Below are 17,592 nucleotides of genomic sequence, written 5' to 3'. Positions count from 1 at the left end.
TTTAATAATTATTTAAATTTAAATTATTAATTTAATATTATATTTAATATAATTAATTTAATGATTTTATTATTATTATTATTATTATATTCCAGTTGTGTGGTCTTGTCCTCTGAGACTGGACTCTAGCACCATAGTACATTGGGTAGGCTGCTTGATTTGCATGTGGTTGACCCATTGCATGTGGACTTTATCCCTGGTATCTCAGGTGGTCCCTTGAGATTGCCAGGAGTGATCCCTGTCTGATTACAGAGCCAAGACTAAACTCTGAGCATTGACAGATGTGGCCCCCAAACAAAAACAAAAACAGACATACACAAGAAATCCCCTGAATTGATCCTTCTTCAAGGGCACTTCATTGCTATGATGGGTTTTCTCCATTACGAACAGAGACCATATGACGGTGCTAGTCAGTGAAGTTAGGGCTAAAGTACTTCTGTTTTTAGTAACATGATTGTGGCCTGTGAGTCAGTGTTTAATTACAGTATGACTACTTAACATTCCCATTCCCTTCCCCTGAAAACTGCCATGATTATTGAGAGGAGTGAGTAAGTGAAGTAATGGTGCTAAACAGAGCATGTGGTGCCCATCTTCTACTGCTATCTTTATTCTAGAATTTATGGAGACCCCCATTTCCTGATACTCAAAAGAGGGCCCATTTTCTGTTATAGCTCTACTTCCTCTCTCATTACACTCCATTTTCAGGCCCCAATTCAACCCAAATCATAATTCATTAAAGTTATCATTGCTGTAGGGTCACAAATACAAAGCAAAAATAACCTGCTATCCAAAACAAACCAACCCAAACCTCACCATCTCTAATAGTTCTCAAAGCCTCTAATGCAAATTAACAAAAACCACATGTTTTGGAGAACATATACTTTGTGTAAAATGCGTAAAATAAAATTATACCTTTATAGAATGGCCATTAGAGAAGAATGCAAAAGCTTTAGTCAATGAGACTTATGTGGGGCAGTGTAGATAGCTTAAATATGGGTGTCCCCTTCATCATTCATTAGATTCAGAAACTTCTTAGTAGGTAAGCTTGACTTTTGGGTTCACATCATGTGTACAAAGTAGGGTGCTGGGTTGTGGGGTGTGAGGAGCCTTGATCCATGCTGCTGTGTACACATGAGTTTTCTACTTCACAGTGAATCCACAACACTGTGCCTTTCTGTGTCTAGTTGTTATTATAATATATCCAGCAAAGTGGTAAGATAGCTTAGCTGGTACTGGGAAGATGAATGTCATAGCTGGGAATCGTAATGGTGAAAGGCAATTTTGGGAGTCACATAAGTAAATGTGGACTTTCAGGTGAGCTAAGCAGGGCAATAGAATTTAGTACACTTTACAGGATATCTAGTCTCTTGGCAGGATTTTCCTTGAAAAGAGAGAGAAAATTATCTCTTCTACCCAGAGAGGGAAGCCCATGAGATGCAGGATAAGTCCTTGCCTGGCATCTTTTATTGTATTCTGCTAAAAGCCCAACTTCAGTACTCATTAGGGAAAATGCTAACATGTCTGACAGCTTCCCATTTCTGCCAAGGTTCCAAATTTGTCCTCTATAGGACTGGGTAGAGGAAATGAGTCAATCCCTGAATTTATACTGGGAAGCAAATGCACGGTCAGGTCACATCAATCCATGTGTGCATTAACTCAGATTCTCCTCTCACCTACTGTATTAATTAAGGTGTGTTAGGAGTCTCATCTATTCAGGCAAATTGTAATCAGTGAAAAAGATACCCATGATCTTGCAAAGCCTCACCATGAAGACACAGAAGGGGTCATAGGAAGTTGCAATAAGTATTACGACTGGAGAAATAACCCATCCTGAGGGTTTAACACTAGGACACACAATGTTATTCTAAACTGAACATATTGTGATACATATAATAATCACATCCAAGGAAGAAGACAGTGTTTCTATCAAAAAGCAAATTCATTTTGGGGGTCAATTACTCAAGGGTATATTGGGAGCATGAATTGTGTGTGAGAAATAATTCATTTTTAAACTAAAATCTTAAGTTGAATCACCACAAGATACAGTTACAAAGTTGTTTATGACTCAATTTCAGTCATACAATTTCCAACATGCTTCACCAGTGCATATTTCCCACCACCAATGTCCCCAGTTTTCCTCCTGCCTTCTTCCTTCCTATCTCTAGGGCAGACCTCCCCCCTCCTCCTCTTCTCTTCTCCCCCCTCTTCCTTCTTTCGCCTCCTACTTCTCTTCCTCCTCCTTCTACTTGCCCCTCTCCCTTCTTTCTCCTTCTCTCCCTTCTCTTTCTCCTTCTCCCCTTCTCCTCCTTTTCTTCTTCTTCTTCTTCTTCTTCTTCTTCTTCTTCTTCTTCTTCTTCTTCTTCTTCTTCTTCTTCTTGTTCTTCTTCTTCTTCTTGTTCTTCTTGTTCTTCTTCTTCTTGTTCTTGTTCTTCTTCTTCTTCTTCTTGTTCTTCTTCTTCTTGTTGTTGTTGTTCTTCTTCTTCTTCTTCTCCTCCTCCTCCTACTCCTCCTCCTTCTTCTTCATCTTCTCTTCCTCCTCCACCCTTCCTCCTCCTCCTCCACCCCTCTTCCTTCTCCTCCTCCTCCTTCTTCTTCAGTATGGTTTTCAATATTTTTACTAAAGGGATATCATAGGTTTCATTTTATCTCTTTTCAGAACTCAGTTGTAAGAACTCGTTTTTATTCTTTCTTTCAATTCCTTTTTATAGGGGCTTTACCCAACAGTGCTTGCAAAGCACATTTCATGCTAGGGATCCAACTGAGGACCTTACACATATTAGGGATCTGTTCTATCACGTAAGTTATTTCACCCCTATTCTTTCTGAAATTGTTAAAATTAATTTAAATTACATGAGTGCTTCCTGAGGTGACTGCAGTCCCTCCCCCAACATTAGATGTATATACAAATCAAACTTAAATCAAAACATCCTACTAGTGCTCAAAAAAGTTCATAAATTTGAATCTAGTCCAAGAAGACTTTCTCTTGTCTGGAGCATGAAAAGTAGTAAACTTTTTTAGAATCTTTGTTAACAGACGAATTTCAGTGTGCTGCTCCCCCACCTGCTCCAGTTCTGCTTGAAAATTCAGCTCTGTTATTTAATTCACACTTTCCTTCTCTCTTCTCATATATATTGGCTTGAAAATCACAAAATTAAAAGTGATGGCATAATTCATTCTTTTTTGAATAATCCTCCTCTTGCCCCGTTTTTACTTTCAAGTTAGACAAAGAAATAACAGAAAATTTTGAAGGGTGCAGGGTATGCCCAGCCCCCTGAGTGTACAGCCTATCAGAGTAGAAATTGTTTCAGGTGCACCTCTGAGAGATAACAGATTCTTTCCCTACAATTCCAAGCATTGATAACTGAGCAGGCACAATCTTCCCAATCTCTTGTTTTATTTCTGGGGTTGGGGATCTAACTCAGGGCCTCATACATACAAGGCATGTGGCTATACTTTGAGTGATGCCCAATTTCCTGTAAACAGTAGCATGTTTACTTGAGGGGGGTGTTGGGTTGCAAAGTAAACAGAATTTCAGAAGACTTTTTAAATTTAAATTTAAACTGTGCTTATCCATTTTTTAGTTAAAATTTTCCTCACCCTTCATTTGATCAAAGTTTCTCAAGTTCTTATCATTGCTTTCTTGGTTTGAATAATTCGTGTGTGTGTGTGTGTGTGTGTGTGTGTGTGTGTTGTGTGTGTTTGTGTGATACACACATCTGACAATATGAACACACTTTCCTGAGTTAGCCTCTAAAATTCTGTCATTCAGAAAGTATGGCTCCAAGTCCTATAATCATCTTCTATTTTTCACCAATATGCCAATGCTCCTGATCCTCTGCATAATAGCTTAGTGCATTAGACTACTGGATTCCTTTCTATAGCCACCAACCTGATTTGAGTCCTTGGAACTGTTGCTTGGGGTCTGACAATATAACATTTTACCAGTGTCTGTCCTAAGTTCTGCTGATTCCCATCCAGCAAAACCCTTCTCCTATTGGTCCCATATTCTGCACCTAAAAATTAGCTCTCCCACTTACTCTCCCACTTACTCTGCTGGTCGGTTCCCAACTTAAATACTACTTCAACTTCCTCTCTGGGCTCCCCATCCCTAATCCTGATACAAACCCTGTGTTTTTACAACTCTAGAATTTTCTTCAATACCAAGAATGCCTTCTGTTCCAATGTAATTATCTGAATTCCACACAGCTTTCATAGCCCAATGCAAGAAATGTCCTCTTCTTGAGATACATCCTCAATGTTGATGAATTAAATTTCTCTTAAATTTTCCCATTGAGTTCTTTTCTGCTACAACATACACAACTACCTTGAATTATGAATTCTCTGTACATCTTTACCTCTTTCCATTATAGAATTATAGACTTTTTAAACAGTTTGCTTTTATATTTAAAAATTTTATATGCTATTGGTAATAAAAACAATCACTGAAAATAAGATCTAAATAAAATTTAAAAGTACAATAAATTATCCTTTTTTCAGCTTAGGCTTTAACAAACATTTTCATCTGTTCTCATAGCTGTAAGTATTTTAATTTTAAGAAGTAAATTTCTTTAATATGTACCTTTTCCTTTTTCCCTCTTAAAGTTTTTTTAGATTGGGCATTTCATCTCAGATGTTTCTAATGCGACATATATAAAATATTATGTATATATATATGAAATTGTGATAATTTTACAGTCAGTTCTTATAGGCAACAATGATCTCAAAGACAGAGCCTGGACTTTTTTATTTTAAGTAAATAACCTAAACTTGATTCACAATATGTTAAACATTTAATAATTATAAAACTCTGAATATCCAAATTATAGGGTCAAAGTGATAGCATAATGGTATGGCAATTGTTTTGCATGTGGCCAACTAGGGATAGACCAGGGTTCGACCCCCAGCATGCAATATGGTTCCCTGAAGCCTGCCAGGAGCAACTTCTGAGCACAGAGCCAGGAATAACCCCTGAGCACCATTGAGTGTGCTCCCCCCCAAAAAAAAACCCAAAATGAATATCTAAATTATAGTAAATCTACTAAAAATATGGAATAAAATCTAATATACACAAACTAGGCTGTGTTTATTCTGTAGATTCTGGAATAATAGGGTTCTAAATATATCTGGTGGATTAGTTGATATATAATAGTTTACAGATCTCTTCCTTGGAGTTAGACAGCCACATTTCAATAGCAGTAAATGTGATTAGATTATTTGTTTAGGATTCAGAAAAGTATATGAGAAACGCACATTTTTCTTTTATTATAGAAGAAAACTACCCTTTTACAGACTGCATAGAGAGGGACTATTGAAGAATATCAGAGTACAAAGGTATTTCTTTTTTTTTTTTTGGTGGCCACACCTGGCTGTACTCAGGGATTACTCCTGGCTCTGTACTCACCCAGAAATCACCCAGACAGGGTTGGGGGACCATATGAGATGCTGAGGATCAAACCCAGGTTGGTCACGTTCAAGGCAAATGCCCTCTTTGTTGTGCTATCACTGGGCCTCAACTAAAGTATATCTAATATTTTAATGCTTTGTAATATCCAATGTTTTGTTTGGTTCCTAACTCAAGTGAATTCAAGCATATTCATTTATTATAAATCCTCTTAATAAAATAATGAAAGCTAATGCTGGCCACACGTATTGCATTATAATTTCCTATCATTTTTCTATATTAATTTATTTAAGATTCATTACAACCCTGTTACATATTCATTATTATTACTCACATTTTAGAGATTAGAAAACTGAGAAAGTATTTTCTCACCATCACTAAGCATTATAGCTCCAGATCTTGTGCTCTTACTACTTGGCTATCAAATCTTTGGAAAAAAAGAAAACCAGAAAGTTTAAATAAAACCCAATGCTTGTCTTATTACCAATTGCCTTTCTCCAACTTCAGCAGGCATAGTTTACTACTTAAAGAATCTATAATGGGGAACCAGGGAAATAGTGCAGCAGGTAGAGTGCTTGCCATGCACACAGCGAGTTTGATCTTAGAAATCCCCTATGGTCTCCTAAGAGTCACCATGGGTGATCCCTGAGTGCAGAATCAGGTGTACTTGGCACTGAGCAATTCTGGGGGTGGCCCCAAAACAAAACAATTAGAATAATCAATGAATTCTTTGTTATAGAGACTTCCATTCTCGCCTTATATGTCATTATTTTCAGAAGTCTTATTACTCTTATTAATCTGTTGGTTCACTAATCACAGTGGCAAGTCTTCTCCATCTACCCAAAAACACAGACTACATAGCAAAGACCAGATTCACACCTAACATTGTTACAAAACCTTTCTAGAAAAATATAAATTGCTGAAAGGGAAATTCTCTTATCAACTACTGTGCAAGCATAGCCTAGTATTACCCATCCCATCCCAACTTCAACTTATCTATAAAAAACAAGATGATATATGAGGTCAATTTCATTCTGATTGGCACATCCACATTGTGCCATCTCTTTTTTGACATTACCTAGAGTATTATCTATAATCTCAATTTTAGATTCTTTTGCTTGTATTTATTGTGAATAGTCATGGGAAACCACTTCATGTGTTTCCTTCTCCTCTCCATTAGTCAATAACTAAATTACAAACAATTATTAAGCCATGTGCCAGATGTTCGGTTATGCACCAATGGGATAAAGACAATACTAGCAACACATAATGAGCTTTTATTTACTAATTACTTTAGAGTTTTCTAATGGCACCCAATCAATAATTTAGGACAAACTAGTTGGGGAAACTACAAAGTAATTTCCCTGAGCAGGCCACTACAGGTAGAACTCTGGGCCTCTGTTAAGTTTACACAAATTAAAAATATTCCTTTTTTTTTTTTTTTTTTTTTTTTAGTTTTTGGGCCACACCCAGTGATGCTTACCTATTTTATGTAGTCATACCAAAGGATCAAGATGTAAAGGGAAAAAAGAGCAGAGGCCAGAATGATAGTAGAGAAGGTGGGACACATTTTTTGCATATGGCTGACTCAGGTTTGATTCCTGGCATACCATATGGTCTCCTGATCCCACAAGGAATTATTCCTAAATACAGAGCTATGAATAATCCCTGAGTATCGCCCAAGAACAAAAAAAAAGCAAACAAACTCAAAACACTCTCAAACTGCATTCTTTTTTTTTTTTTTTTTTTTTTTGGTTTTTGGGCCACACCCGTTTGACGCTCAGGGGTTACTCCTGGCTATGTGCTCAGAAATCGCCCCCTGGCTTGGGGGGACCATATGGGGACGCCGGGGGATCGAACCGTGGTCCTTCCTTGGCTAGCGCTTGCAAGGCAGACACCTTACCTCCAGCGCCACCTACCCGGCCCCTCAAACTGCATTCTTAGCCAGGAAGAGGGAGCATGATTTGTGGGCCCAGCATTTGGCAAAACCCACATATTTTAGGTATTTCTGCTTACCCTGAAGAATTGATGTACTAGTAAGCTAGTCAAATAGCACTAGATTTTCACTGCAATCTTCAGATTAAAGATTGCTTCATTAAAGTGTCTCAGTGGCTTTGGCTAAAGAAGGGCCTTCTTAAAGGTTTTCTCTTTCTATTTCCCCTACTTTTGCTGTGCTTATGCAAACAAACAAACAAACAAAAAAACCCTGTCAAACACACACTCTTCTTTTTTTTTTCTTATTTTTATTTAGCATTTTTTAAATAGGGTATTCCACTTTTTTTTTATAGAACCTTGGGACACTGATTACTTTGTTTTACCTCATATTTATGCATTTTCTATAAAATCAAGAAGAACTAAAAAAGAAAGGATGAGGTCCAGGGGCCAAGTGGTCTCAGGTGTATTGGGGGAGAAAAAAAGGATAGAACTAAATATCCAAGCCAAAGTCAACAATAGTAAAATCAAGATACCTAAACTTTAACAATCTAAACCTAAATGGTCCTGTTATATTGGCGGGCCAGGGGGCAAAGGGTTATGGTATAGAATGCACTCTGGGATCATTGGTGGAGGGAGGTTAGCACTGGTGGTAGGAATGGCCATGACTCACTAAAATTCAACTATGAAGGACTTTGTAGATCACAATAATTTCAATAGAATAAAAATACATGTGGGGCCTGAGCGATAGCACTGCAGCAGAGTGTTTGTCTTGCATGCAGCTGCCCAGGACGAACCTGGGTTCAATCCCTGGAGTCCCATATGGTCTTCCTAGCCAGGAGTTATTTCTGAGCACATATCTAGGAGTAACCCCTGAGCATCACCAGGCATGGCTCAAAAACAAAGAACAAAAAACCCCCAAAAAAACCCTATGAGGATCTGAAGTGACAGTATAATGGTAGGGTACTTGCCTTACAAGTGGCCCTCCCAAATGCAATTTTTGGCATCCTTTATGATCCCCACAAGTTTATCAGGAGTGACCCCCTTAGCACAGAGACAAAATACCACACACAAAAATAATCTCTAAAACCAAAAAAAAAAAAAAAAAAAACAAAAAAAAATTTAAAAAAAAACAATAAAAAAAATGAAGGGCCTCTTGTTTCATTAAAACAGGCAGTTTCTCTAGTTTACATTCATACTTAGTTGTTTCAAAGACTCATTGAAGAACAAATTATGGGCATCAAAACTGTTCCATTTGGATATATAGCCCAGTGAGACACTGCTATAAAGACATGCATAAGGGACTTTAAGCCCTGGCCTAGGTTTTGGCCTACAATCTGTACAACAACCAAGATCTCCAATTCCAGAGGTCTTACTGAGACAACTGCAACTGAATGGATCTTCTGGAAACATAACGAAAGACTATCTATCCCAGGTTTTATCCAAGGATCAGCGCAATGGACCAAGACCACCAACTACAAGAAGACTGATTAAAACGAAAGTGAAGGAACAGAACTTCTAGAACCATTAAAGAAAGACTTCCTCATAAGCTCCATTCCTTGACCTGTGCAGATACCAAGTCTCTAGATACAGAGGTCGATTTTATCACCCCAGGACAGAGCAGAAGTCTTCCACACCACAAAAGAACCCACGGGTGAGAGTAAATGAACATGCAAGGAGTCTGTAGTTATTCCCATGGACCAGTACACTTCAAGGGTGGAGAAACCCTGTATTTCTTAGGGCCAAGGGATTTCCTTTCTAATTTCCCCAACGTTTACTGTGCCTATGCAGAAAAAAAAAAAAAAAAGAAGCAGCACAAAATAATCTTTCTTTAATTATTTACTTAGTTTTTGGTTTTGTTATTGTTGTTGTTGTTGTTTTCATTTTTTACACTGTTTTGTTTTTATCTCAGGACTGTGGTTATTATGTGGTGCTTGTCTTTATTTCTGTAGTGTTAATTGGATTTTTTGTTTGATTGTTCTTTTTGTATTGTGATGGTGTTTCTTTTCCTTTTTCCCTTTCTTCTCTCAAACAGATATTGAGGGCCTCTAAGGATTCCACCCATTTTCTGCTTGTTTTGATTTATTACCCCATTTTATTGTTTTTCTTTTCTTCAAACAGAACCACATAACTTGAACCATCTTGTTCCATCCCTCAAATTGAGGGGGAAATAATGGAGGGTACCAAGACCAAACAGTTGTATGAGCACTAAGTAGTAACAAAAATGATTGGACTTAAACACCAAATTCAAATCCAACGATAAAAAAATCATAACCCAATCCACATACAAGTTAGACACAGAGGGAGCCACTTATACTAGCAGCCCTGGGAGTAAGGGAAGGGGGATATGGGATGCAAGCTGGGTAATGGGGGGTGGGGTGGAGAGAGGACAAACTTTGGTGATGGGAATTCCCCTGATTCAATGTTAATATGTACCTAAAATATTACTGTGAAAGATATGTAATCCACTTTTGGTTCAAAATAAAATTATTATTATAATTAAAAAAAAGAGTCCTACCATTTGGCTTGTTTCTTACTCTCAGACCAAGGCACTAATTATGTTAGTTCATCACTCAGAGCTTCCCTCCTTCCTTCTCTACACAGATACACCCTGAGGCTTACATGAACTAGCCCTTCGGATAAGAAGTTCATTATCCTAGGTCATTCACTTTTATATTTTCTGTAGATGTTTTTCTTGGCTTTGCTGTGATAAAATAACTCAATGATAAGTAACATCACCCATATCCATACAGTACACACCCATCAATTAGTTTGGTGAGGAGAGACTTTATCTTTCTTCCCATTCGAACATTACCATACAAGAATACAAGGATCTCACTTAGTTTGGACCCTTATTGGTTTGTGATTTTACATCCAAAAGTGGAGATTGTAATAGCTACTCACAAATATTTCAAGATTGATTTAGAATTGTCAAGCTTTGATCCCAGGCTAAATTATATTTCAAATATTGGCCTTACCAATAGCTATGATCTCAGAATGAACCCAAGTGTTTGATAAATAATTAATAGTAAACAAGTATAGTCTATCATTTCTCCTTTGAAAATGTAAAGCACTCACCAATATTCATATCAAATATCTAAAGAGACACATAATAATAACATATGCATAACCATCCTTATTAATGCTGTCTCAGCATCTAGGATTACAGTCTTCTGTATGTATCAAGCCAGTCTGTCCTCCCCAGAGTGCTCACAGCTCTGACAGGCTCAGAGCCAGAGGTCAACTATAATTTCCATTAGTCTTTGAAGACTCAGCTAGTTGTATGCTTAGAGCTTCATTAAAGGTTATCCAGCAGAAAAAAGGCTAGGAGTTCTAATTGCTCCGGCCAGATAAGTCATTAACTACAGAGCTGGCTCTTGCTTCTGCAAAGGCATTGATGGTAATGGCACACACATGGGAAAATGTTACCCAAACACGCCATTACATAACCTAAATATTAAGGAGTGTCCTATTATGCACTAATCCCTTTCAAAGGAAATCTATCTTCAGGGAAAGCTTATTTATAACACTTTATTTGTTCAAACTATACATTTTTATTTGGATTCCATACACATTTTAATGAACCCAAGTGGTTTCCTCTTTCCTTCTGTCACACAGTAAAATCATGCAGAATAGTTCTTTGAGTGGTCTGAACACTTGTCTATTTAATTTATCAGAAACATTACTAATTTTCTTAGTTCTCTAATTGAAAGTCTGCAGCCTTTTTTAATGAGAACAGTACCGTACTTATCTTGAGCTTTATTATTCGCTAATATTTTTTCAGTCTTGGGAAGATGTCTAAAAGAAGAAACCATATTATTTTCTCTCCAGGAATTTAATACAAATGTTTCACACTCTTGAGAATATGTTATAGTTCAATTTCTTGTGTTTATAAATACTAGCAGATAGCAAAACATGAACAAAATGCATGATACTGTTCTTTAAAAATAAGACATGGGATCAGTGATTAAAATGTTCTACACTGTGATTAGATAGTTATACATAAAATATTTATGATTGCAGCTTTATCTCTTCTGAATGCTCAGACAAGATTTGGAAATGCCTACCAGATACGATTTTAAATGGTTTTCTGTACTTACAATATTTTATATAGCATTATAGAAGGATTTAAAAAAAAAAAAACATAGCTGGGGCCAGAGAGATAGCATGGAGGTAAGGCATTTGCCTTGTGTGCAGAAGGACGGTGGTTCGAATCCCGGCATCCCATATGGTCCACCGAGCCTGCCAGGAGCAATTTCTGAGCGTAGAGCCAAGAAAACCCCTGAGCGCTGCCGGGTGTGACCCAAAAACAAAAAACAAACAAACAAAACATAGCTGCTTTAGATAATTTGGCACAGGAATAAGCTATGAGGAGCATCAGGAAAAAAATAAACCTACCATTTATGTCATGGAAATGTAAACTTTCCTTTAAGTCTGGTTCAATTTTTTTTCCAGTTTTCTTTTTTTTAGGACCAAATATATTAATTATATATATTATATTATATATATTAATATATTTAGTGACAAAATATATTAATGTGACAGTATTATTAGCAAACCATTAATGCATTTAAGATATTTTTTTGCTGGTCTATGTTGTGGTGCCAGAAGTGGGAACTGAACACCCAGGGCCTCGTTACCCCACGGCATGTTTTCTGCCACCGAGCCACGTGTCTGACTCTAAAAGTTTTTCCCTGGGTCATTACAACTATTAAGAGAATATCAAGATAGAACGGCACAACCTTTTGGAGATTACTGAAGTTGGCACAGAACTTCTTCATGCTAAGATAAATGTTATAAAATGTATGATCAAAATAAAAATTATATTAAAAAATGTATGATTTGTTTTAGTAGATCTATCATATTATCTATTACAATATGTAAGCTCTTATAGTTTACTGAATTGTTGAGTGCAGAATGATTATTTTTATCAGCCTCTAAAATATGATTCTAGGTCAGTGGGTGAACTGAATATCTGTTAGGATTCTAGAAAGTCTCTCGAGCACTCTGTTAGAGATATAATATCCCTTGTCTTTTTATTCACATTCTCTTCATGCAAGTTGTCAAGTACTTTGGACCTATGCATCCATTTAAAAATGTACTTTTTCTAAATCAGAAGTACTATTATCTAAATGCAGCTTTATACCCAAACAAATTAGTAATTTTTGAGGGGTTTCCCAAGCAGTGCTAAGAGGGAAAACCAGAGGCCAATCCAACATTGGGCCTATGTGGTGCTGATCAGGTCTAGTGATTTTGGTGATCACTGGGAACACCTCAATGTGCATACAAATACCAGGATTAAGTTTATGAAGTACAGGGATTAAGCTTTTGGATCTTAAGTATGCAAATCATGCAGCCCTGGCCTGTGATTTATCTCCCTGCGCCCTGTCACCTCCAACATCTGAGGCCATTCAACCCTCAGATACTGTCATTTATGGGCTAACCTAGTCACACAAGCATTTTGAATGTTTCATTTAACACTAAAAACATCAGTTATGTTATCTCTAGTTAGCTCATTAATGTTTTAGCTGCTGGGCTACGAAATGTTTGCCTACAATCAAAGTACACTACAAACAAATTAGCTTAAGGCTTGGTTTGCTATGAATTAAAATCACTTCCCCCGATTCCAATGTTCAGTTTAATAGCAACAATTTGAAACAATTCCTTCTTTTCAGGTATTTTAAAATTATAAACTTTTGAAATTTATAATGAATGGTAGCTAGATTATGTTTTTTATTCTGACACTTTCTGATTTCTGAGAAGTCATAAAAGCAATTAGCATGGCAACCAGCCTTGGCTCTATAGAGGTAACACACTAGAGGTAGTTATTTTTGGTTTCTATGAATATACAGCTGTCAAATTTATTTAAAAATCTGTTGGTGGGGGCCCGGAGAGATAGCACAGCGGCGTTTGCCTTGCAAGCAGCTGATCCAGGACCAAAGGTGGTTGGTTCAAATCCGTGTCCCATATGGTCCCCCATGCCTGCCAGGAGCTCTTTCTGAGCAGACAGCCAGGAGTAACCCCTGAGCACGGCCGGGTGTGGCCCAAAAACAAACAAAAAAAAATCTGTTGGTGGGATGTAATTTGTTGCAACTGCTATGAAAAATGATATGGGGAACTCTTCTATAAAAGATAAATATGGAGGGCTAAGGAGATAGATCAAAGAATTGAATATACTCCCCAAGCACTGCCAGGAATAACCTCAGATCAAAAAAAAAAAAATCAAAGAAAGAGACAACATATGATACAAAGTTATAAAAACATATGATGCAAAGTTACTGGCATTTATCTGAAGACTGTGAGAATAATATTCCCCAAAAATATCTATGTACTCTAGGGAAAGATGTAGTATATTGTATTTATGTACTCAGATAAGTCATAATTTACAGTATTGTAAATCACAAAACCAAAAAGTTTAAAAGACATCCATATGTCTAAGTGTACACCATATGTTCATAGTAGCATTATTTCACTAGAGTCTAAACATGGAATCAACCAAATGCTGATGATTAGATAAGGAAATTGTGAGACATAGATAAAGGTAGAGCCAGAAACAAAGAGATAATATATACCCAAAATATTACTCCCCTGCCATTAAAAATGATAAAAATTATGCCATTTAGAACCATATAGATGGAACCTATAGGTGGCTATACTAAGGAAATAAGTCAGAACATAAAAAAAATTATCAGATGGCTTCACACATGTGTAATCTACATAAGGAAATAAAATAAACTAGTGACCCACCAAAATATCCCCTAGATTTGGCAAAAATTATGGTGATTTCAGGAAGGAAGGGGTAAGGTGAGAGGAAATGGCAACGAGATCTATTTGGTGATGAGTTTATACTAGAACTTTGATGGTATGGCGAATCCTAAACACATACAGAGATGTTTCCTCTATATCATAATTTTGTAATGATAAATGTTGTATGGCAATAAATAAATGAAAAGGGGCAAATTTAATTTTTTAACTTGAACAAAGATAAAAGGAAATCAATGCATTCTAAAATCAAATAGAGTTCAAGATGACTTAGATCTTGTATAACAGCTAGCTGGGCAATTCTCAATTATCTACTCAATGGAAGACTATTCTGGGCTCACCCTCTCATATTGCAACTGAGGTTGCAGAGGCAGGAGTAAGAAACAGTAGTAGCAATATATAACTCATATGATGCATCTGCTTTGTATCAGAAATGTGCTTAAATATGTTATACCATCTGGGGTGAGAATATGCTAATCCTAATTTGGTAGATGTTAACCATTTTTCCTATTGGTCAGATGAAGGAAACAAGGCACAGAGTGGCTGAGGACTACGTTCAAGGGCATCCTGCTAACAATGATTCAAATAGGGGCTCAAACCAGACAAGCTGACTTCAGTCCACTCTCAGTGACCACCACCAAACTACCTCCCAACAGAGTGAGAGCCAAGGTCCTAATCACAGTTATTCTCAAGGAGGAGAGTCAAGCAGTAATTGTTTTCTAATGTGGGATATAAGGTTCACATAATTTGAGGTGGCAAAAAATCTGCAATTCTGATATTCTCCCAAGGATCATCCTTCCTTAAAATTACTATTCTAAAACCATAATACTGTGAAAGCATTAGTATGCCCTTATTTTGCTTTAACATCAACAGGCAGCTAGAACCACCATAGACTAGCTGCAACTACTCATAGACATTTCCTTAAAGGCAACACATCTATTTCTTAACAGAATTTGATATGTCAGACCAGGTCATAAATCTAGAATTGTTGAAAGAGGGTCTTTTTACTTAGTTATCATTCCTGCTCAAGTTAATTCTGGGGAATATCCAAGAATATGCTTGAATAATCAAACCTGAAGGAAAGGGGGCTGGCAAGGGCATAATGCAGAGGCGTTTTTGGGAGGGGAGGTACATGCTGGTCGCAATGATGTCACTCAGTGGCGTCAAACCAACCTTCATCACTTCCACCTGCAGGTCCTCATTCAGGGAAGGCGTCACTTTCACAGCATTCAGGATCTGATTGAGCAGCTGCTTCTCGTCAGAGTCGGTTTCCATGGATACAAACCTTTCTTCTGCCAGAAGCTTCTGTAAAAAGGTACAAGGCAGCCATCAGAGATAGGCTTTCCCCTGCTGCCTAATTCTATGGTATCATAGTGGTTTCAGAAGAGAATGTTTTCACTCGGGAAGCAAGGGCGGGAGGCCATTAGGAAAGAACCATGTGATCATGTACCAACAGAGAGAAAAATGAGTTCAACCTTTGGCAAACCATTTTGGGCAAAGATTTTCTTCCCCTGCTATTAGATAAGCCATACTAACTATGCACATGAACATAGCATCAATCTAGGTTATCTGGGTGGTAGGGATGGAAGAAGATAGTACCTAGAAGAATATAGTTCCTTACAAAGGAACTATATTACACATATATCACACATATATTATATCACACATAATATTTTTGGGTTTTTGCCTTGTTTGTATTACTCCTGGATCTGTACTCAGGGATCACTCCTGGTGAGACCTGACAGACCAGATGTGGTACCTGAGATTGAACCCAGTCAGCTACATCCAAGGCAAGTACCTTTCCTGCATACATAGCTCTTCTGAATGCCAGTCTGTGGCAATGGAGGAAAAGTCTTAGAGACAAGTTCATTTTTACTTCTTAATATGAATTGTCATTTTCCCAGAACTTTTCATGAATCTACAAATCTCAGCATTTTTCTCAGAAAATAGCCCCCCAATTGAAATAATACATTCAGAAATTCATTTCCATATGGATTCAAGAGTCACTACAAAACACAGGACAAATCACCTTTTTTTTTTTTTTACAGAATCACTCATTATTCATAAAATGCTTTGTCTGTTTCTTTTTAACAAACCTGGCAGTAATTATGGGCCTGCTATCTCTGTCAATGTCAGTGGACAAAATGCACGAGTTAAGAGACAGAGTGGCAAAATGGATTAAAAAAAAAAAAGGCGGGAGGGTAGCTCTGAATTCAGGGATCACTCCTAGCAAGTCTTAGGGAACCGTTAAATACTCTTAATTAAATACCTCTTCATTAAATACTTTTTAAAATTGCTAATCCCACCCCTACTTCTTTTCCTGGTGTCATTCAAGATTAAGTTTCTAAAATATTTGCACAAGTTCACCTAAATCTTTAGCCTATGAAACCCAGGTACTCCTATATGTTCTGATATTCTGGACACTATATGGTTTTACTGTTGCTACCTTTCCTAATATGTGGCCTCCAACAAGCACATACAACATACATCCAAACACAAAATTCCCAAACAGCAATGTAACATATTAATGTCATTGTCAGATCCATTGGCTTAGATGCAAGTCATAGCAATCAACAGCACATTGTATTGAGACTTGCTTAGAAATCCCTCAATCTTATTCCCCAGGGCAGCATATATGCTTTACTTTTTGTTCTGTCCAGGGGCAGCTGATGGTTGAGAGTCCAATGTGAGATATTCTACTGAGCTCTTTTTCAGACCAGTGTAGAATTTTTCTGAGGAGCTGATATGTTTGCTTATTTTCTTTCGAAAGAGAAAGCTCAAGCCAAGGAATCCTAGAGTAAAAGTTAAATACAACTTTGCTTTGAAACTGATAAGGCTGGAAAGGCTCTAAAAAATTAAAAGTAACTGGATTTGGGGCCAGAATGGTAGCACAATGGTAGGGCATTTGCCTTCCATGCAGCTGACCTAGGACGGATGCAGATTTGATCCCTGGAATCCCATATGATCCCCAGAGCCAGGAGCAATTTCTGAGTGCAGAAATAACCCCTGAGCATTGCCAGGTATGGCCCAAAACAACAACAATGACAATGACGCCGACAACAACAGCAACAAAAAGAACCTGGATTTAATAGGATGCAACAGAATGATAAAAGAAAAACTGTCAGTGTACCAGGTCCCTAATGTTAATCACAATTAAGTAAGGCCTAGATGTTTGAAGGTTTAAAAAAAATTGGGCTGGAGAGATAGTACAGAAAATAAGGTGCTTGCATTGTTACTCTCAATCGCCAGATCCCCAGAACACCATATAATCTCCTGCTCCAGCCAGGAGTAATCCCTGAGCACAAAGCCAGATAGAAGTCCTGAACACTGCTGTGTGTGACCAAGACAAAAGCAGGGGCTAGATAATACCAGCAGGTAGAATGTTTGCCTTGCGCGTAGCCAACCTGAATTAGATCCCTGGCATTCCATATGGTTCCTCAAGCCTGCCAGGAATAGGGCCTGCCAAGAGTAATTTCTGAGTAGAGCCAAGAGCAACC

General features: G+C 37.5%; 1 protein-coding gene across 1 annotated transcript in view; it reads right to left on the bottom strand.

Annotated features, from left to right (window-relative positions):
• The window catches only part of ARFGEF3 (ARFGEF family member 3), a 178,876-nt gene that overhangs the window by 112,004 nt on the left and 49,280 nt on the right, over positions 1-17,592 (bottom strand). Inside the window, exon 4 of the mRNA XM_049787998.1 lies at positions 15,269-15,400. Coding sequence (XP_049643955.1) covers positions 15,269-15,400 — 132 coding nt within the window. The remainder of the gene's footprint in view (positions 1-15,268; positions 15,401-17,592) is intronic.

Source organism: Suncus etruscus, chromosome 15 (genome assembly GCF_024139225.1).
Source record: "Suncus etruscus isolate mSunEtr1 chromosome 15, mSunEtr1.pri.cur, whole genome shotgun sequence".
Taxonomy (NCBI): domain Eukaryota; kingdom Metazoa; phylum Chordata; class Mammalia; order Eulipotyphla; family Soricidae; genus Suncus; species Suncus etruscus.
Note: the sequence above shows the minus strand (reverse complement) of the source record. Positions and strands in the feature narration are given on the sequence as shown.